This window comes from Rhinatrema bivittatum, chromosome 2 (assembly GCF_901001135.1).
Source record: "Rhinatrema bivittatum chromosome 2, aRhiBiv1.1, whole genome shotgun sequence".
NCBI classification, from domain to species: domain Eukaryota; kingdom Metazoa; phylum Chordata; class Amphibia; order Gymnophiona; family Rhinatrematidae; genus Rhinatrema; species Rhinatrema bivittatum.
The window spans coordinates 642,912,236-642,933,826 of NC_042616.1; the positions used below are offsets into that span (position 1 = coordinate 642,912,236).

A 21,591-nucleotide genomic window follows, 5' to 3' on the forward strand; every position below is an offset into this window, starting at 1 on the left:
AATAACTTGGGTCATACTGTATTTGCCTTAACATAAAAGTTTGCATTTAGCAAGTTAAAAAAACACCCATATCACCCATTTCAGTTATTTTGACTTTTATCTAGAAACCCACCAAGAAATGTATTTATTCTGTCTTAGTTTCCTTGCCTTTCATGGAATAAACTCAGTAGAACTGAAAAGTCATAATCTTATGTATTTTATATGCTGATTCCAACAGAATCCTATGCAGCAAACCTCTCTTCCACGGACTCAGACTCATGTCAATTTTAGCATCTATACTAGATAAGTTGCAAGAACCTAGTACCAAGTTTGAGTGTCATCTGAAATAATAATCATAGATACTTCTTAACAGAATGAGTACATAAATACAGCTCATATGCAGCCCAAACATTTGTATCTGCAGCCATCCACCGTCTCGCTATCCACTGCATAGGGTAACAATCAATGAATGTACAGCATAAACTTCTAGAATATTGACTGCATGACCTCAGCAGCAGTAATACAGATAATTCAAGAATATCTTCATTTAAATAATCAAAACCCCTGACTTATATAGGGCATGGGAGAATGCACTTACAACTTGGGAGCCAGAGATGTATTTGAATCATTTTTGCAGTAAAATGACTTACTCTTTATGAATTTTATATTGATTATCTAACTTTAGTTTGGTGATGTTGCTCCATGCTAGTATTCTACTTTCTTCTGTTAGGTCTTCAAAAGATTCCTCATGAGGAGAAACTATAAAAAAACCATTAATATCACATTAATGAATTAAAGCTGCAAAACAAAAAGAGACAAATGTTTATTGATCCAAACCAGCTAAGTTAAATTTGTGACATCTTGTTCTGAGCCAAATGATTCTGTGAATGAGACCTGGGATTCCCAGGCCTAAAATTTCTCACTAATAATGGCCACAGTAAGGAGTTGAATTAGCACATGAGTCAACAGGCTTTAACCGCGATTACATTCGTGCATCTTTCAAATCCATTCATATTCAACCTTAAAAATCTAATGGATATGAAAGATGTGTGAATGGACAGTAACTAAGGTTGAAGCCTTGACAAACGGTATGATTGCTACACAGTTTCAAACTTGAGCTAATTCAAACCCTTAGTGCATTTGTTACCATGTGCCTGATATATGCGAACATTTTTATGTCTCACTAATGTTATGTTTGACTAATCCAAAAATGACATTTCAGAGAACAAGAGACATGTAAAGAATGGGCCTGTGTGGTCAGATAGCTCATATTCTACATCATATTTTTATTATTCTTATGTTGGTCCAATAAGGTGAAATTACTACTTACTTGATAATTTCCTTTCCTCTAGAACAGGCAGGCCAGAGCACACAGGTGGTTTATACATGCTTACCAGCAGATGGAGACAGAGATCAACTGACTCTCTGATATCACACTCATATAGTACTGCACTGACTTCAGCCTCCCAGTACTCCTTGAAAAGCCAGCTGTGGACAACTGAACAAATACTTGAACTTTAACTTCAACACTCTACATTTCCTCCCCCAACCATGTACTGTTTGTTTTTTTTTTCTACTTCCAGTAAGGAAAAGTATGGGACTTAGAAGAGAAGGAAATGCAATAACCATAATAGGTAAAGAAGGCACAGACTTACCAGGTCCCTCGGTGACCTGGAGATCTGCATCAGCCTTCAATTTCTGCCTCTGAGAATGACCCTGCAAAGAACAAAAACAGCACAGTATAGCACAGTACTGTACAATACAGTACAGTACATGCAGGGCAGGAGTATGGATTGGCCTGCCTGTCCTAGAGGAAAGGAAAGTAAGTAGTAATTTCACCTTCCTCTGCTTTGAGGCAGGCTAATCCACATAAGTGAGATGTACCAAAGCTACCTCCTTGTTGAGCGGAAGGCTGCCTGTGCTCCCTGCAATATACCTCTGGCAAAAGATGCATAATCCCAAATTATAACATCCAAACGGTGATGCTTGAAGAAGGTATGCAACGAAGACCACATCATTGCTCTACAGATCTCTGACAGAGATAACAACTGTAACTCCACTCAAGAGACTGCTTGCGCTGTGGTCGAATGAGCGCTAATTTGTCTGGGCAACAGCTTAGCCACATCTAAATATGCTGCTGGGAATACATCCTTAATCCAATGTGCCACTGTGGCATGAGAAGCTGCTTTTCTTTTTTTTTTTTTTCTTTTTTTTTATAATTTATATCTTTATTGATTTTTACAAATTAATACAGAAACCACAACATTCACAAAATAAATCACACCATTATACTTCCATAATACTCCCTTACTGTTTTCATCAATATTTGAAATATTTACCCATCAACAAACTTAACTGAGGCTTCAAGAATATGGGAGTTTACTTAAACAAATTAAGATTATCTCTTCAATTAATTTCATTCACAGTTAAGCTCTGACTATATTTCTTCTATTCATTAGAAAGTGGGGATGATGTGACTATCCTCCTTTGCTCGATAAAATTCTTTAATTGCTCGGGCAAGAAAAATATAAATACATCCTGTTCTTTTTTAAGCATACATTTGCATGGGAATTTCAGGGTGTAAGAATATCCCAGATTAATTACTTCCTGCCGGAATTGCAAAAACTCTTTTCTCTTTTGTTGTGTAGGATATGATAAATCCGGGAAAATTTTCACCGTATTTTCACAAAAGGTGATAGGGTAGGCAGCAAAATATTTTTTCATTACCTTATTAAGGTCTAGGAAACTTTGAAAAGTAACTAACAATACCCCCCTATCTATTATTCTTTCTGAATTCTCCAAAAAATTTGATAGGTTACCTTGGAACGGCAACTCTAAAGTATTTACTACAGGGTTCTTTTTAGGCAAGAAATAACATGCATTTATTACAGGTATTTCTCCTGTTGGAAATAATAGAACTTCCTGAAGAAACTGTTGTAAAGTTTCCATGGGCGTTTGCCCAACCACCCTAGGAAAATTTAACAGTCTTAAATTTAATCGTTTAGAGTTGTTTTCATAGGTTTCCAAACGTCTATACATATATTCTCTATCCTTCACAACTACAACATGGAACTCCTGATTCTTTTTCTCCAAATCTTCTAGTTTTTGAATTCTTTCAACAGACTTTTTTACTTCCTCCTTAATTGCTGTTACATCCTGAAGATTATTCCCAGCCATGTTATCAATCTTTTTCTCCAACCCTTTCATATTGGCATTCATTTTAGTCATCAGATCCCACAACAGATCTAATGTAACCACCTGAGGGCGTGCTATGATCTCAATTGCTTCACTTCCGGTAGCAAGAATATCCCCCCCAGTCTCATTCAACGATGGTACTGTTGTTAAACGGGCTGGCATAACCTCTAGATCCATGCCTCCCGTAGCTGAGGGGTTCTCACCCACTTCAACCAGGTTAACCCTGGTTTCATTGGGTGTTGTTAGTTCTTTTATACTGCCGGTAGATGCATCACTTTCCCTCTGTTTCGGTGGAAGTCTCAGATTAGGACTCAGTGATGCCTCGTCTAGTGTCCCAGTATTTTCTCCCCCAAATACTGAGTCTGCAGAGTCTTTGGCAACTGGAGTTTTCAGAGCTACATTAGACATATAGCGTACTATTTCCTGTTGTATAGGCGAGGGGAGGGGTGCCGGGGGGTAAACCCTTACCCTCCCCTTGCATTTAGGAGGCATAATAATCAAAAAGTCACTTACTTCAGGAAACGCTATGTGCTAAACAACTGTGATGTCAGAGCCTCAGTGGCAGATGAGCCCGGCAGAGGTTGGTCGCCCTTCCGTCCCGCGCCGGACGAAGCCGGACAAAGCCGCGCGCGCCCCTTAGGCGCGCGCGGCTTTGGCAGTGCGCCGGCGGCTGCGGTGCGCCGTGGAGCGCCGATTTTGTAGGCGCTGTCCCCTCAGATGACGTCAAATGGGGCGGGAGTTTCAAAGTTCTTTTCCTCACCGAATGGCTCCCTCCTCGCTCAGGCTCAGCTGCAGCCTGGGCGTCTCAATGCGCCGATTTTGTAGGCGCTGTCCCCTCAGATGACGTCAAACGGGGCGGGAGTTTCAAAGTTCTTTTCCTCACCGAATGGCTCCCTCCTCGCTCAGGCTCGGCTGCAGCCTGGGCGTCTCAACGCGCCGATTTTGTAGGCGCTGTCCCCTCAGATGACGTCAAACGGGGCGGGAGTTTCAAAGTTCTTTTCCTCACCGAATGGCTCCCTCCTCGCTCAGGCTCGGCTGCAGCCTGGGCGTCTCAACGCACCGATTTTGTAGGCGCTGTCCCCTCAGATGACTTCAAACGGGGCGGGAGTTTCAAAGTTCTTTTCCTCACCGAATGGCTCCCTCCTCGCTCAGGCTCGGCTGCAGCCTGGGCGTCTCAACGTGCCGATTTTGTAGGCGCTGTCCCCTCAGATGACGTCAAATGGGGCGGGAGTTTCAAAGTTCTTTTCCTCACCGAATGGCTCCCTCCTCGCTCAGGCTCGGCTGTAGCCTGGGCGTCTCAACGTGCCGATTTTGTAGGCGCTGTCCCCTCAGATGACGTCAAACGGGGCGGGAGTTTCAAAGTTCTTTTCCTCACCGAATGGCTCCCTCTTCGCTCAGGCTCGGCTGCCAAGCTGCTTTTCTTTCTTCACTCCCCCATGAAGGATGAAGTGATGATCCATTTCCCCAAAGTTCTTGGTATTGTTAAGATAACACAACAGATATCTCCTTGCATCCAAAGAATGCAACCTCTGAAATTCTTCCTCATCCGCTGTCCTAGCCAATGACTGTAATGACATGGACTGTTCAAATGAAAAATCTGATACAACTTTGGGCAAAAAGGACGGTACAGTCCTAATTTGCGTCTTGTTGGCGGAATCACTACAAAGGACTCTTGACAATAGAGAACTTGCAATTCTGAAATCTGCTGTGCTGAACATAGAGTGACAAAGAACATTATTTTCATGGTTAACAAATTCAAAGGGAGCTGCCAAAAGAGGACAGAGTGTGGGACCTACAAAAAACTCGCACTAGATTTAGTTCCCAAAATGGTACAGGTATGCATAGTGGCAGTCGAATATGCTTAATACCCTTCAGAAATCTGGACACATCCAGATGTGAAGAGAGTAGTCTTCCTTGAACTAGACCCCTGTAACAGACCAATGTTGCCACCTGCACCTTTAGCATACTAAACGCCAACCCCTTACACAAACCTTCCCGCAGAAATTCCAGAATCAAGGGAATTGCTGTTCTGGTGGGGACACACTGCTGCTCCAGACACCAATGCTCAAAAATCCTCTAGACATGTACGTACATCAACAGCATAGAAACGTTTTGAGCTTGCAACATAGTGCTCACTACTGCCATCCAATAACCCCATTTTAGCTCTCTCAAGGGCCAAACCATAAGACAAAACTGATTGGGACTGTCATGGAGAACTGGACCTTGATGCACCAAATCCTTGTGCATTGGCAAATGGAAAGGACTGTCAACTAGCAGCCACCAAAGATCCACATACCAAGGACTCTGAGGCCAGTCTGGCAAAACTAGAACCAAGCTTGGGTGAAGCAGCCTGTCCACCATTGGCCATGGAGGAAAAACATACAGATCTTTCCATGGCCATGTTTGCACTAGGATATCCACTGTGAATGCTCAAGAATCCCATCTGTGTTTGTAAAAGCGCTCCACCTTCACATCTGTACTGCTCATCATCAAATCTGATCTGCTCCCGCCATGTGAGATGCCTATAGAGCTTTAAGATGTTGTTTCTCACATGAAAGAAGCATTTCCATTTCCAGAGATACCTGCTGACTCCAGGTTCCTCCCTGATGATCTACAGAGGCTACCAGCATGGCACTGTTCAACATCATACAGCCTTTCTCAGTAGTCAGTCTGCAAATCTCAGAAGTGCCAACTAAATTGCTTGGGCCTCAAGACAACTGATGGACCAATTCACCTCCTCAGGAAACCACTGACCCTGCACTAATAGCTGCTAGCAGTGAGCTCCCCAAACTTAGAGATTTGCATCCGTGGTCATCATTATCCATTTGGGGTTCACAAAGTTCATTCCTTTCAGCAAATGATCCCTCTATAACCACCAAAACAACTCCTGTTTCACCACTACAGGGAGATACAATCTCAACATATACTCATGAGACTCAAGACTCCACTGAGAGAGCAAATACCTCTGAAGAGAACATATGAATGCTCGGGCCCACAGGACCAAACCCAGCGCCACCGCCATAGATCCCAGAACCTTTAGGTAATGCCAGTTCATTGCCCGCAAGGCTCTAATTTGTCTCCAAAGCTTCTGGATCCGCTGCTCTGGCAGAAAGACTTTGCCCCGAGCTGTATCAAACTAAGCTCCCAAATACTCCATAGTCTGAGAGGGTTGTAAACTACTCTTGGATAGGATGACTACCCATCCAAGTTCTTGTGAAAACTGTTTGATTCTCGGCACTGGACTTGGCCTTGACCAAGAAGTCATCCATATAAGGATGGACCAAGATGCATCCCTGCGAAGTGCAGCCGCCACACCAACCATTACCTTTGAGAAGGTTGTAGTCAAATCAAATGGCAGAGCCAGAAATTGGTAACAGTGACCAAGCACTGTGAAGCATAGAAATGCTGATGTTCCTTCCAAACTGAACTGTGCAGATAAGCTTTTGTCAGGTCTAGAGACCTGAGAAATTCTCCTTTCTGCACCACCATGATCACTGACTGCAAGGTTTCCATTCTGAAATGGGTCACCCTTAGAAATTTGTTAACCCACTTAAGATCTAGTATAGGCTGAAAGGAATAACGACCCATACCTTCTTGATCCTTTGAAACATGGACTTGTGTGCATAAGCCATTAGAAGACATACTGTATAAAGAGTAGTCCCTTAATGCAATCAGCTGCTTTTTATTTTTTTGTTTGTGGAATGGATGGGAAACCATAAAGGCATGTGGAACCGGTATTACAAACTCTAGAATGGAACCATATCTGACCACATAGAGAAAAGATGTCACCTATCTCTGATACCTGAGGAAGGACCCCCAAAATGTCATTGCGAGGTTCTGGAAGCTCCTGCAGTAGAGACCCTGTCCTTACCTGGCTTCTTGGACTGAAAGGACTGTGACTTACTGAACGAGTGAGACCTCTGACCCCCAGATCCTCTATTAGACTGAAATCTTCTGGAGTCATGAAAACAGCCCCTGGAGTAGGAGGATCATGTAGTCTCCTAACCTCCAGTAAGCAAGAAATCTTTGAATCTCCCCCAACTTATTAATAATTTTTTCTAACTTTTCACCAAACAGAAGGGGCCCGGTAAAGGCAGTGTCATCAAATTTGACTTTGCAATAGAGTCTGCTGACCTGTTACGCACCAAAGAAGACAAAGAATCACCACAAGATAGGTGATACCACGAGCCGCAGCCTAAGCCATAGCTATAGCCCACTTCTGCCAGAAAGGCTGCCCAGGACACGAGGAATGGACCATTCTGTCCCAGATCCTCTTGCACTTCCTGCAATAAACGCAAACCTGTGTATGCCCCAATACAACAATAAGCAGGGTTTTGTAAATTCATGATCACAGCCTCAAAGGCCTGCTTCAGCATGGCCTCCATCCTATGATCCTGGACATCTTTGAGAGCAGCTCTGCCCTCTACCAGAATGGTGGTCCTCTTAGTGGCGAAGCACACCAAAGCATCCACACTCAGGAAGCAAAACTGTTCTCTCATTTGAGGATCCAGAGGTACATACCTGCCAAGGAGTTACCCATTCTAAATCCATATGCTCCTATTCCGCTTCATGCAGAAGGAAAAGACAGAATACCTTCCGCAGGCTGACCATAATAGGATCCTCCTTATCCAGCTGTAGAGTGACTGGCAATCAAACTTGCTAATTCATCTCTATGGGAAAGCCGCAAGATAGATCTGTGCCCTCCCCCTCCCCCCAGAAGGGATCTCATCAACCTTCAAATCCATTTCCACAGCCCCTGCTGGGGATGTCCAGAAAACATTCAAGGAGTCCTTGGATTCCTTTGGATCATCAACTTCATTCCGGTTCCTATCCCTTCTGACTTGTGACCTGTCCCGCAGGGAAGGAGAATATGCGGCAACAGAGTGTTTTCAGCTCCGGGAGGTAGAGCCGGTGGGGGATGCGCTGCAGACCCATACCATGCTGCTGCTCGACCCATACAAAAGTTTTGAAACCCCTTGAAAAACTAAATCAAGGAAGGGAAGGATAAATCCATCCAAGGAACTAGGGAAGCAGGTAAAGCCATGCTGGAACAAACCTCTATGGGTTGTGGAGGAATAGGTAACAGAGGAGGAGGATTCATTTCTTCTCTGTCTATGGCGGTCTCAGACAAGGTCTTCCCTGCATGGGGGAATTCCTGTCTTGGATCTTTGGCCTGAGATTGAGATTCCTCCACAGAGGCAAATTCCTTTTACAGACCTCCCTCCAAGCAGCTACACACTTAAAACACAGAAAAAAAAAGAGTGCTACCTGCTTGCACAGATCTTAAATTGCAGGAAGAACACAGCGTGGGCTTTTTCTTGCGTTGACTACGCGGCGTCATCTTTTTGCCTCAAAACGTGGCCCGACCTGCCACAACAGTAAAATGCTGGCTGAGCACTCTCCTCCTGTAGTTCGAGCCTTCCCCCTTAAGACACTGAGACTGCTGCCAACCAACGCTGCTCTCAATCACTCTCTGCAATCATGCGGTCAGAGCTCCTAAGACTGTAATCGTGCAGTCACGCCTGTGCTTCTCTTTCTTTTTTTTCTTTTAGTGTCCTCCTGGCAGATTCACAAGCTTAAAGACAGAGCCGGTATAAGGAAAAATAAACTGTTCCCATGACCTTGCTTACTGCAGCAAGAGGAATCGAAAAAGAGAGGAAGGCTTAGAGGGGGAGAAAACAGACTCAAAGGGGAGAAACACAGAAAGCAGGTAGAGACAAGATCAAAACCAAGGCTGCCTTAGCCTTCTGGAAATCAGCACATCTCTGTCTAGAGGAAGAGGGCTGTCCACCTTCTCCTCTTGACTTCCCCCTGCACCTGGTTGTGCTAATGGGCTGAACTCAACTGAAGAAGGAAGCCTTTGCTATCATTTCAGGCGCACCCTGGCCTGCCTCAATCCTGACAGACCTACGTGCTCAGAAACAGCATGCATGCCCATCATCTGCTGGAGACGGAGAATACTGGCATGCTGATGACAACGCAGTGCTATATGAGTGTGACATCAGCAAGTCAGTTGATATCCTTCTCCATTTGCGGTTGGTGTGTATAACCCACTTGTGTGGACTGGCTTGCCTGAAAGCAGAGGAAAAATATATTACAACCTATGAAGATCCTAGAATAAGACAGCAATTTCTTGTCAAGGCACAAACAGTGGGAAAAAGCAACAATATTTTGTTTAATTTACTTACTTAGTATTTATGTTCAGGAGCCTCAAAATTTCAGAGCCCAGTACTTCTATCTACTATAGTTTTCTTCCATTTTGTAAATTATAAAAAATAAAAAACAAAAAAAACTCAGCTACTGTGGAGGATTCAAACATTTTATCCTAATTTGATGGAGTCTGTACTACAGAATGTATTATAATGGATTATGCATGCAAGACAGGAAGGCAGATCAGACTACTATTTTTATTTTAAATGTGTTCCCTGTGCTGAAATTTTAAAAGAAGAGCCTACAGTTTGAAGCTCTTTTTAAATGTGTTTGAAACGTTTAAATTGAACTACTTTAAATAACACAGATATCAAGGCATCTACTATAGGTACAGTTCTTCCCAAGGAATATTGTAATAAGAAATATTGACAGCAGTGAATGTATGTTACCTGGAGATTCAATCCTATTGTGGCTGGATGACCTGGACATAAACTTTGGTGATATTTTCCATGGATGAGGCTTCGTAAACAACTGTTTTGGTGTCTGTCCAAATTCCAGGATTTGTGTCAATATAGCTATTTTCTGATTGGTGTCTTCAATACTTCAAATAATAAATAAAACAATTTTGATGTAGCAATATGTGTTGTAAATAATTTAGACTGAAATTTTAACCACAAACTAAAGTTTGTGGTCATGGAAGTCACAGATAATGAACTCTTTCTCTTGAGTACAAACTATGCAAGCCATATTACAGCACTGTTTAGAAAAGGTCTTGCACTAGTTCAAGTATCAGTATGTTTCAGTTACTGATTGTGCAGCAGCTTCAAAATGATAGCAACCAATAGGATTGAGGATTTTTTTTTTTTGGGGGAGGGGAGGGGGGCAACCTAACAGTCTTCTCTTTCTTCACACATCTAATCACATTGAGGCTTCTTTCACAGCCATTCATTGTCACGCTGATGAGAAAGGCCCAAACCAAAAAGCATCTGGAGCTTTTACTCACTAGTTATCAGTTTAAGAACTAATTCACATGCCTTTCCAATTTCTATCCCAGCTAAGAGAAAGAGGGCCATATTCAGCTGGTGATCACTAGATAATTGAACAAGTATTTCCCAGTTAACTTTATCCGAATATTGGCCATTTATCCAGTCTAGAAGTATCTGGCTAGCTTTAGGATAGCTATTTATCCAGACAAAATGTTACTGGGTAGCTTTGCCTGAGCAGTGTGGAATATCAGTGCTGCCCGAACAAAGAGGAGCCGCACTCTAAGAATACCTCCAGTGCCACTTCTGTTTGTTTAGGAAAATTTTGTTGCAGGCAACAATTTGCCCGGACAAAATTTAGGCAGTGAGCAGGAGGTGGGGGAGGAATTTAAAACATTGGGGATTTTCTAGCTAACTCCAAATGTTAAGCTGCATAAATTCTTAGAATATGGACATCAGAGTACATACAGTTGAATGTAAACATTTAGGAACCCCAGGTTAAATTGTATGTTTCAATGAATCTCTATGTGAACAGAAGCTGACACAATCTCTATATGGTACAAAGTTAAAACACCACATTTTTCAGCAATTTTAATGCAAAATTACTATTTGCTGATTGTAACAGATTTAAAATAATAAGTGTGAATATGGCATGTGTAAAAGTCTGAACACTCTTCCAGTTGATTCATTACTACTTTAAAAAAAATTGTTACTGTGGCCCAAAATGTTGATTGACCCATTAGACTTTCAATTAGGTGAAAATTCCATAATTGGACAAATACTCTGACCATTCTAACCATTCAGGTTGCCATTGTTCTGTCTACTTTTAATAACCATGGGCTCCTCTAAAAAGCAGCTGTCCAAACATTTGTAAATAAAGATAATTTACTTTTATAAGGCAAGGGAAAGCAATTAAAAATCACTAAATGCTTTCAAATAGCAATTTCAGCTGTCAGAAACATTGTTAAGAAATGGAGAAAGTAAAAGTCACTGTCTGCTGGAGCTGGGAAACAAGTGGCATGTCAGACCTATCGGTGGAGTCCACTTCTCAGCAGCCCCATCTGGCAGATACCACCGAGGTGAGAAAGGGACACTGGGGCCAGTTAAGATGGTCACAACTAGGAAGAGGAAGGGCAAATGTCATGAAGGATGTGACAGTTAAACTAACTGCTTCTCCTATCTCTCCCTACCCCTGCAGCCATAGTTAGCTCTTCCATGTATTTATTGTTTAAATGGTTATCTGTTTACATTTCAGTAGTTTAAATAGTTAATTTTTTTAATGATATTTACATCCTTAGTACATAAATTGTGAACTCCATATGTACTCTTTAGCTTCTATGAGGACAATTTTAAACCAGGCCAGTTTATCTGGCAAAATAACTTTGAAAAAATGGTCCTTGTAATAAAAGTGAGAATGAATAGTAGGATTTTAAAATTATCATGCCTCTTGATTCCCCAGCACTAGGAACCTTTGTGGTTTTATCGCAAAGCTTTGCATCTTACCATTCATAACAATTTTAAAATCCACTTTTATATCATTGGCCTTACTCCCAATCATATATGCAACATTGTAAGATCTCCTTTTATCATGTCCTTATTTCAAGTCAGTGATGAGGTGTGAAGCAAAATTCACAAATTCACAGGAGCCGAAATGTGAATGCTTTTGCTGTAGTCCCTGAACCTACACTGAAATCTCCATCTCATTTTACATTGATCAGCATAGTTGGTGTTTGTATTAGTAGGTTGAGGGTAAAAGGCTCTGTGATGGTGTGGCCATTTCTCTGAGCCATCCAGCCCCCACAATTGTAATTCAGTGGCTGCATATATAATAAAAATAACACTACCACTATAGCTAGTTCAGTAGCAAAGGTGCACACCACTGGCAAGTCAAAAATCATGAATGAAACATGCTTCAGTTAGCCACTGCAAAGTCCAATTTTAATAAGATAAGGCTTCAGAAATGTAATATGGTATTATACAATAGTAGCGGTACTAACTCAGATATGAGTTGCCTCAAAGTCTGGTCATCCCCTATGATTTTCAGAAGCCAGACAGGAAAAACATGTTTGCAGGATGAATTAGACATGATCTGTGGGTGACGTCATCCAGTGGCATAAAACAGACTTCTCTCTCCAAGCCAGTAGAACTTTGAGTTCTACTGAGCATGTGTGATAGTTCCCATGTGACTGTTGCCTCGAGAGCCTACTCATTCTATATTACAAAGCTAATATATGTGTATATATATATCTAGGTAGTCAACTGTCCAGGAAGGCAGGCAGGCATCTCATGTCTAATTCATCCTATCTAAGGAAAACACAGTTTACGGTAAGTAACATTGCTTTTTTCCATCAATAAGCAGGGCTGAATTAGACATGATCTGTGGGTAGTCCCAAGCTGAGGATTGCAGCAGAGCATTTACTTAGGAAGCAACCTGGACTCCTTCATGGAGAACAGACTACCACAAGAAAAGGTGAAGCAAAACTGCTTGTCCACAGGTACTGTCAGTAATGGAACATATAAGAACATAACTTAAGAATTGCCATACTGGGTCAGACCAAGGGTCCATCAAGCCCAGTATCCTGTTTCCAACAGTGGCCAATCCAAATCACAAGTACCTGGCAAGTACCCAAACATTAAATAAATCTCAAGCTACTATTGCTTAATAATTAATAGCAATTTATGGATTTTTCCTCTAGGAACTGACGATCAAGGTACAGCTTTCTGAAAATTCTTGAAAGGTTACCACTGTAAGAAGGGCCCCTATAGAAGTCATAGCTCTGAGCTGATAAGATTCGACCAAGGCTGTTCTTTGCAATCTAGCTAAGAGGGAGCAGAGCTGAACCCATTCTGCTATGCCAGTGGTCATTGTATGACAGATTGCTTTGACATTAAGTCAATAAGCATTACAAGTGATCAACAGATAAGCCTAGCAAAGCAAGTGAGGTCTTTTCTTATACTCAATGATGATATTACTATAATCTAAGGTATAAAGGATTCTCTCTCACTCTTGGACACAAGGTCTCAGAAGAAAGGGCAGACAACATGATGAATTGATTGATATGGAAAGTTGAGACAACCTGTGGACGAAGAGTGGCAAGGATGACGCGATTACGAAAAGAGTTGTATGCAGGCCTATGCAGACATTAGCTTGAAAATTGCAGATTCTTGGAAGTGAGGTAACTCTATGAGAATTGCCATTTTCCCTGTAAAAACTGAAGAAAACCCTTCAAAATGAACCGAAAGGGACCCCATGGGCTATAAAAAGTATAACATTTAAGTTACCAGGAAGGGGAGATAGCTGTGCTGAGGGTAAAAGCCAGTTATCAGTGGGTGAGCAGAAAGGGATTTTGTGAGTACATGGAAGGCACTAAGATGGTGAGTATACTTTCAACAGTAGTGTGGTAGGCCCAAATCATAGCAGGTAAGCAAATATGTTAGCAAGTCTTGGATGCACAAGAAAATGGGCTGAAGGTTTCCTGTTGGTCCCACAAAACTTGAATATGACAGGTATTCCGGTGCAATGTCAAGTATATCCGTACCTGGGTCAGAAGGTGTATCTGTGGACCCCTGTCAGGAAAGAAAGGGTATACTAACCCGGAACTCCAATGTTGGTGAAGGTGAACTGGGGGTATCTCCCCGGTTGCCTTAGAGGGGAAAAATCCAGGTCAGTTCTCGCTAAACAGTTTTACTCTGCTGCGACTGATTGAGAAGACCAAGACCCTCATATCAAGGGTTCTGAGAAAATGTTTACCATGATGGGTGATACTGGGACTCCTGTCAAAGCAGACTATAGCAACACTGAAAAGAATTGGGTTACTCTGTCATTTTGAATACACAGGCAGAATTTTTTTTTTATCTGCAGTTTGCTCGATTGACTGATGTGCTCTCTGACCCAATTTAGGATTTTTCCTTTTTTTTTTTTTTGAAGTGAGGGAGCTGGTGTGTCTAATTAGGAGCTTCCAGTTATAGAAACATAAAAACATAGAAATGATGGCAGAAAAGGACCAAATGGTCCATCCAGTCTGCTCAGCAAGCTTATGGTAGCATCAGCTGTGCCATACAGGTCTCCCCTATAATGATAGCAACTGCTATGCTGTTCAAGTTACCTCCATACTTAGTTTCCCAAACTGTTAAAGTCAGGACCCTTGTTGGTTGCTGTCTTAGTCCAGTTCTCCATTATCTCTTATCTCTTGCCATTGAAGCAGAGAGCAATGTTGGAGTTACATCACAAATATAAGGTTTATTGGTTAAGGGTAGTAACAGTCACATCAGCAAGTTACCCCCATACTTATTTGTTTTCCTGGACCATAAAATTCAATGTCCTTGTTGGTTGCTGTCCAAAACTAATTCCCCTTTTGCTTTTTCCCCCTGCTGTTAAAGCAGAGAGCAATAATGAGTTGCATCAACAGTTTGAAGGCATATTGGTTAAGGGTAGTAACCAACACACCAGCAAGTTTAGAACGAATGAATGAGGGCTGTGGGAATTGAAAAGTGTAGATAAGATAAGCAATTCAGCTGGTGGCCTAGAATGGCCTGCTTACATCTTTCCCCTGTGTCTAGTGTATCACACTTGATGCTTTGTTTGCTTCAAGTGCCTCGATGCATTGTTTGCTTTGAGTGCTTTGGTGCTTCAAGTGCCTTGGTGTGCAGAGTGCATCGGTGTACCCTGTGTCAAGTGAGTCCCTTGATGCACTGTGCATCAAGGGCATCCCTCAATGTGCCGTGTGTTGAGTACATCCCTCAAAGTGCCATGCATTGATGCACTATGCGTGTCTTCTGATGCGCTCTGTGCATTCAGCAATGTGCAGAGTGTTGAATGCATCCAACAGCGTACCGTTCAAAGTTGGCTTATATTTCCAACCCAGGTTTCAGCTTGATGCAGGGCAATTGTGATCCTCAAACCCTTGACTTTGGTTTAGGCCTATGGGTGAGTCAATGAGGAGCTCCTGCTCAACTCATTTTCCAGAGAGGCAGATGATGCTGGACTGCGGTAGGATAGACCCAATGCCACTTCTGAAAGACTTTTGTGATTTTGCACCCTAGAATGAAAAGAACATTGAGAGATCTACCAATATATCTGGAGCAAGCAGAGATATCATACCAGAAGGGACCTCATCATACCACAGATGTTCTTCAGTCATATCAAGGAGGCAGCATTTTCTATTATTTATTTTTATTTTGTAACACTGAAAAGTAATGTAAATTGTGCTGCAGGACAGCAAGGCAACTAAAATGAAGAAAACTGAAGAAAAGAAACAAAATTTTAAAGGAATCTGGAAAAAATATATGGAGAGATTGAGTACATGCCCAGGCTTTGTATGGACAAAAAACAGACAGAGGAGGCTCTCGAGGCAACAGTTGCACTGAAACTCCTGCACATGCTCAGTAGAGCTCAAAGCTCTACTAGCTTGGAGAGACAAGCCCGTTCGGTACTGCTGGATGATGTCATCAACAGATCATGTCTAATTCAGCCCTTCTTATTGAAGGAAAATTAATCATTGCAGCCAAAAATAATACCCCTCCAAAAATGATGATTTTATAAGTATTGAATTACCTGTCCAAGTTGATGCCTTCATATGTCAGCGGATGGAACACTGAACAAAGGAATTAAAAAAAATGATTTGCCTACATTTGGAAAACTAAAAGTTCATGTTGTCACTTTGCTCTATCTTCTATACTGTGACATTTTTAAAGTCTCTTTAAAAAGCTTATACTATTTAACATGACCATACAGTTATTTTACACCTACAGTTAGTGATCATACCTAGCCAGATATCTCAGCAGGGATTTTAGTCTGGTTTAGCATACATCTGTTTTAATAGTGGATGAAAATATGGCAATTCTAGCACTGAAGAATTCTAAGTTTAGAGACAATGGACACTAAGGGGAACATATTCAAAAGATCTAGATGACTAACTTTAGGAATTTCCCCTGCTAAGTGCCAAAATTTAGGTTCCACAAATATGGGCATGGTCAGGTCAGACAAATTAGCGCTTCTGCTGATTTCCAGTGCTAGGAAATCAATGGCAGGCCTAAAGTTCGATGAATTTTCAGGCTAAAATCTAGGACCCTAAATTCAACTGAATTTTCACCTAACTTAGGGGGCCGATGCAATACAGTGCGCTTATTCAATCCAATGCAGAGTAAATCTAATAGCGCTCATCACATGTAAATGCATGTGAATGAGGCTATTAGGCATTCACTCCCGATGCAAAAAAAAAAAAATGTGCATCTCGGACGTATATTTAGCAATCAGAAATTAATGCCTGCCTAGAGCAAGCGTTAATAGCTGAACGCTCCTTAAACCAGCACAGAAAAGCAGAAAAACTGCTTTTCTGTACTGCCTCCTGGAGGAAAAACAAAATTAAATAAAGTTAAAAAAAAACACTGGCAGTCGGGTGCAGGAATTGGATGCTCAACTGACAAGCGTCCATTTCCTGAACCCCCTGGCTGTGCGGAATTTAGGAAAACCGACGCCGATAAACTTGTCGTTAAGAAATATGCTTTCTGCGCATATTTATTGTATCGGCCCCTTAGATGCATAAACCTTTCTTTGAATATCAGCATCTACCTGCCTTCCCTCCTTGCAAAGTATACAGCTCACTATAAACCTTCCCAAATTGGTATATTATTTCATCACATCAATATTACAGTGGCATATTTTGCCCATATTTTCAGAACTGAAAATTATGCAATAAACAATGTACAATGGAAAACATGCATGAGCATGTGTTATTTTCAAAAGGGTGGAAAAACGTAGGAAGTTTCTCCCCTTAGGTGTACACTTTCAAATAACTCATCATACCCTTTCTTATCCCAGTTTATAAAACATTTCTTACAATGGCAAGTACAGGACCAAAATTAAAAACAGTTTTAACAGGACATAGCTTTACCACAACAGTGTATTATAACAAATGAGAGCTTTTTATTACTAACTTTATTCCTCTCCTAACATTTTCTCTTATCTTACTAGATATATAATTGCCCTTTATTCAACACACTAAAAGATTTTCATCCTAAAAGGTTGAGAAAAAATCTTCAATTAGGTCAGTTTTTGAGATTGAGGAAGTTGTGATCCTTTACCGATGTAAGGCTTGGAGAGGCATGGTAGATTTATTGAAAGGGAATATCTGAGCAAGGTGCTAAATTAGTCCTATGAGAGGATGATGGGCAAATCGTGGCCTTCTGTTACAGTCTCATTCCACCCGTAAGGGAGCTACACACTTACTACACATGATCTTAGCCAAAAGGACGTTGGTTTGCGTCTTCCCATTTACATCGGATATCTGGTGGGCGCAGGAAAGTATAAGATCGCACTGGAACATTTTAGGACTTCATCCGGTGTTTCAGGGTGGCCCTACCACTGCGCTGACTCGAGCGCGCAATTTGAGAGACCGGCTTGTACGGGCTACAATGACACAATCTCCTAACAGCAATTGGCAGTGCAGGCATTTTGCCTGCAGATATTGTAAGGTTTGTCCCCTTTCCTTCAATGGAGTTGCATTGTGCCTACTGGGTAGATGGCCCTTTAAATGAAGGTCTTTTACTTCTTGTGAATCTACAGGGTAGTATATCTGATTTGGTGTCCCTGCAACTTATGTTACATAGGGAAAACATCCCGCAAAATTAAAACACGGATACAAGAGCATATCAGCTGTATTAATTGTGATAAATGTGAGGCTCCCTTAGCGGCCCACTGGAAGGATACATGCCATCTAACTGATGATATAAAGTTCACAGTATTAGAGAAACCAATGCCACATTTTAGGGGTGGTGACTTTAATAGGCTTTTACTACAAAAAGAACAGAAGTTTATTTTTCAGAGGAACACAGTGGCCCCCTAAGGGCTTAAACAAGGAAATGGAGTGGGCTGCCTTCTTGTGATCTTCTATTGTTAATATATATATTTTTTACTGGATTTTCAGATTCGGTATATATACTTTTCTTGATTGTGAACATATTTTGTTTTGCTTTCCCCATGGCAAAGTGAGGTGGGATACTAAGTGGAGGAATTCGATTTTTGGTTGTGCATCTGGTAAACTTGTGTTGTGATTGGCAGTAGAGAGTTTATAATGATGTGAAGACACTCACGCAAGCGTTCCACGGTGCTTGGTAATATTTGAGTTAGACGCTGAAGGGAGGCACTGTAAGTAATGAAGCTCTGTCGGGTATTAGATTTAAGGGGTTTTAGTGGTTTTTAAGATTGTAAGCTTAATATGACTTTCTCTTACAGAATGATGATATTGTTCCTCTGACCCAGGGAGTTGTTCTGCCGAAATGCTGCAGCCAAAACTAAAATCTTTTAGTGTGCTGAATACAGGGCAATTATATATCTATACTATACTATACTATACACATTCTGAGGTTTTTGGTCATTTTCTTATTTTTATACCATTGTGTGCCATAATAGCTTCACTCCCCCTCTGCTTATAGCCAAATATTAGGTCAATCCATTCATGGAGGTGTTCAGACACATGCTGACTTTCTAAAGCTTCTCGATTCTTCTTAAGAAAGTCAATAGGATCTAATGGATTAAGAAAAAAAATGTTTTTAGTGCATGGTCAGAAAAGACACAAACAGGCTCCCCACCCCACCCCCACTCCATATTCTGGCCACCATCTTAGCCTCTGATTAGGAAGCTGTTATTTTGGTATTAGTACTAGATTGTTCCTTGTTAAAACAAACATGGACAATGTTAGCAGCGCAAGAGACTACACAATCTTTATTCTCTGTTTCTATAGTCTTCTTGTGGGGATTTGATTAACTATCCAACAATTAGCACTGGATTTAGTCCTCAGCTGCAGCAAGTTATTAAATTAATGCCATTAGATCATGTGACCACAATGAGCTTTATTAAAAAGTTCAAATGAAAAACTGATAAAATTAAATACATATTATAGTAGCTACTATAAACCATGTTCCTCCCCCCATGAGCTTATCATATGTTGGAGCCTTACAATGTGGACCGAGCTGTGTCTGGCTCTGAGTGATATGGTTTGGACCTGCCAAAAAGGATTTCTCAATCCTGCAGAGACTGCAAGCCAGCGCAGCCAAGGTGAAAGAATATAAAAATATGTCAAAACACCTACACGTGAATGACAAATGTTCTGCAAGAATCAGCATCCAGCAATCACAGTGCTAACAAGTTGGGAAAAGAGCTGTACTGTTTAGGCTGCACAGAGAACGGTACTACATAGCCAGCAGAGGAGGAAGCCAAAGGAATGCTGGGAGACCATTTAAGGAAGAAAAGGCAGAATTTGGCTGACTGTCTGTGTATGAGGGGCAGGGATGGCCACGAGTTTGAGTCAGGAAGAGAGGAGTATATCTGGAAGTTCTGCAATCAGTTCTTCTCCAAAAGAACTAATTAACAAGAAGGAGAGACATAAATATGTGCTCTGAGGAAATAGGTTGACAGATAGCTGTTCTTGCTTCATAGTCAAGCTACATGTAAAATCTCAACAATGGACAGAGTAGCCAGGAGCTGAGATACTTCCTTTCCAGAGATATCCAGGCCCAGGAGCACATGGCTGGATCACCCTCCTAAGAAACTGAGTTAAGTAATCTAAACTTTGCACAGAGAGTATCTTAGCAGAGGAAGGAGAATGTTTATTTCCTTGATTTTTGTCACAAATTCAGAATCTCATATTAACTGCTTCAGGCTTTCAGCTGAAGTCAAGCATAAACCCTTGCCACAGCCACACGAGATAGGGCAGTGAAAGAAAAGCTGATGGACTATGGTTTTTCTGTAAGAGACTGAAACCAGGCCCACTTTCTGTTCAGTACCAAGTAAACCCTTTAGAGAAGCTCCCCAGGAGAGAAAGAGACTTTCCACATACTGCAGTGCTCATTTATTTGATTTGTCGTTTAGTCAGCTCCACCATCAAGAGGGACTACTTTATTTTCTTGATTGTTCTTTTCCACATAATTTTGTGCTTGGGACAGGGTGCACCCTTTACAAATTGGTGACAGTGGGATGGATCAGCTCCCCCCTCCTTTTTTGAATACAGGGGTAAAGACAGTTTCTGAAAGTTGTGTACGCCACTACTTTTACTCCCAACCTTTCTCTATTAGTGTTCCTTAATTTTTATTATTATAATTTTATTTTATTTTTTTTACTATCCATATGAGTATGTTGGTGGCCCTGGCTAAAAGGCCATACCCAGTGTTATTTTTGCATTGCTTGATTTAAAATAAGAAAACTGCAAGTTTATATTATATTTTACTAGTGTACTTTTTCCATTTAATGCTCTGATTGGATTTACTGTCTACTTACACAACACTAGTAAAAGGGTTAATTGCTGTTTTATTCTGGTGTGATGATTTTATCTGGTCTGTGGTGCCACAAGTAAAAGATTGGAAAGAGTTGTGGTATGGGGGTGAATAGGACCCTGTTTCATCAAACACTCAGGCTATGCACTCAAAAGATAAATCATACTAGTAAATATAAATTCTCATGTGGTACTCTTCACCTCAAGCATAGGGATAATTCATACTCCAAACCAAAGGGGGGGGGGGGGGGGCACAGAGTGGAGGCACTGCTGGATTGGAAAGTTTTTCTCTCTGACTGTACCAGACCAGATAAGTAATACCCAACCACCCTTTGTAATCTACTGTGACCTTGCAAATTCTAGGAAACTTGAGCAAGGGGGAGAAGGATGATAAAAGTAGGGCCTTTTTGATACAGAATATCTCTTTGAGCACAGATCGCCAGAATTATAGAAATAGAAACAGGCTGGCACACTTTAAAAATGATAGGTTGAGCCTGCGGCTCTGCACAGGAGAAAGTAATGGCTTTTTGTGACTGCCATCACACTAACTCAGTTCAAACCCGTTTTCATGAGACAACTCCCATAGAAGGGGCCATCACTTGGAAAATTACCATGCAAAGGGCCCCTAGTAGAGAAAGTGATTCAACACCATGTGATAATACTTTTGCAGAGGAGCTCACTGACTTTCTGGCTCAGAAGGGAAAAACAGTTACAGAGCTAAATGAAATATTTGCTACAGCAGAGACTGCTCCACAAGACCCTGCATCTCTTATACTGGCTGTAGGCAAATAGAAGCAGCAAGAAAACCCCAGAATGACCATAACTTTTACAAATGATTTAGATATTTTTCTGGTAAAATACCTGTCCCTGGAGGGGAAGATGATAATGAAAACTGGATTGACCAACCACCCAGATGGTCCCTGAGTGGGAATTCTCAGCTTTGGAGAAGAGATGGCAGCAAGAAGAATATCTCCGGGGCCCTGCTCTAGAGATTTAAGGAGCAGTGAAAACTGAGA

At 41.4% G+C, this 21,591-nt stretch overlaps 1 protein-coding gene across 1 annotated transcript in view; it reads right to left on the reverse strand.

The window, feature by feature from the left end:
• The window catches only part of NSMAF (neutral sphingomyelinase activation associated factor), a 267,295-nt gene that overhangs the window by 75,519 nt on the left and 170,185 nt on the right, over nucleotides 1–21,591 (reverse strand). Inside the window, exons 19-22 of the mRNA XM_029591349.1 lie at nucleotides 18,700–18,831; nucleotides 15,862–15,901; nucleotides 9,774–9,925; nucleotides 630–738 (exon numbers count right to left, since the gene is read on the reverse strand). Of these exons, the coding sequence (XP_029447209.1) occupies nucleotides 630–738; nucleotides 9,774–9,925; nucleotides 15,862–15,901; nucleotides 18,700–18,831 (433 nt within the window). The remainder of the gene's footprint in view (nucleotides 1–629; nucleotides 739–9,773; nucleotides 9,926–15,861; nucleotides 15,902–18,699; nucleotides 18,832–21,591) is intronic.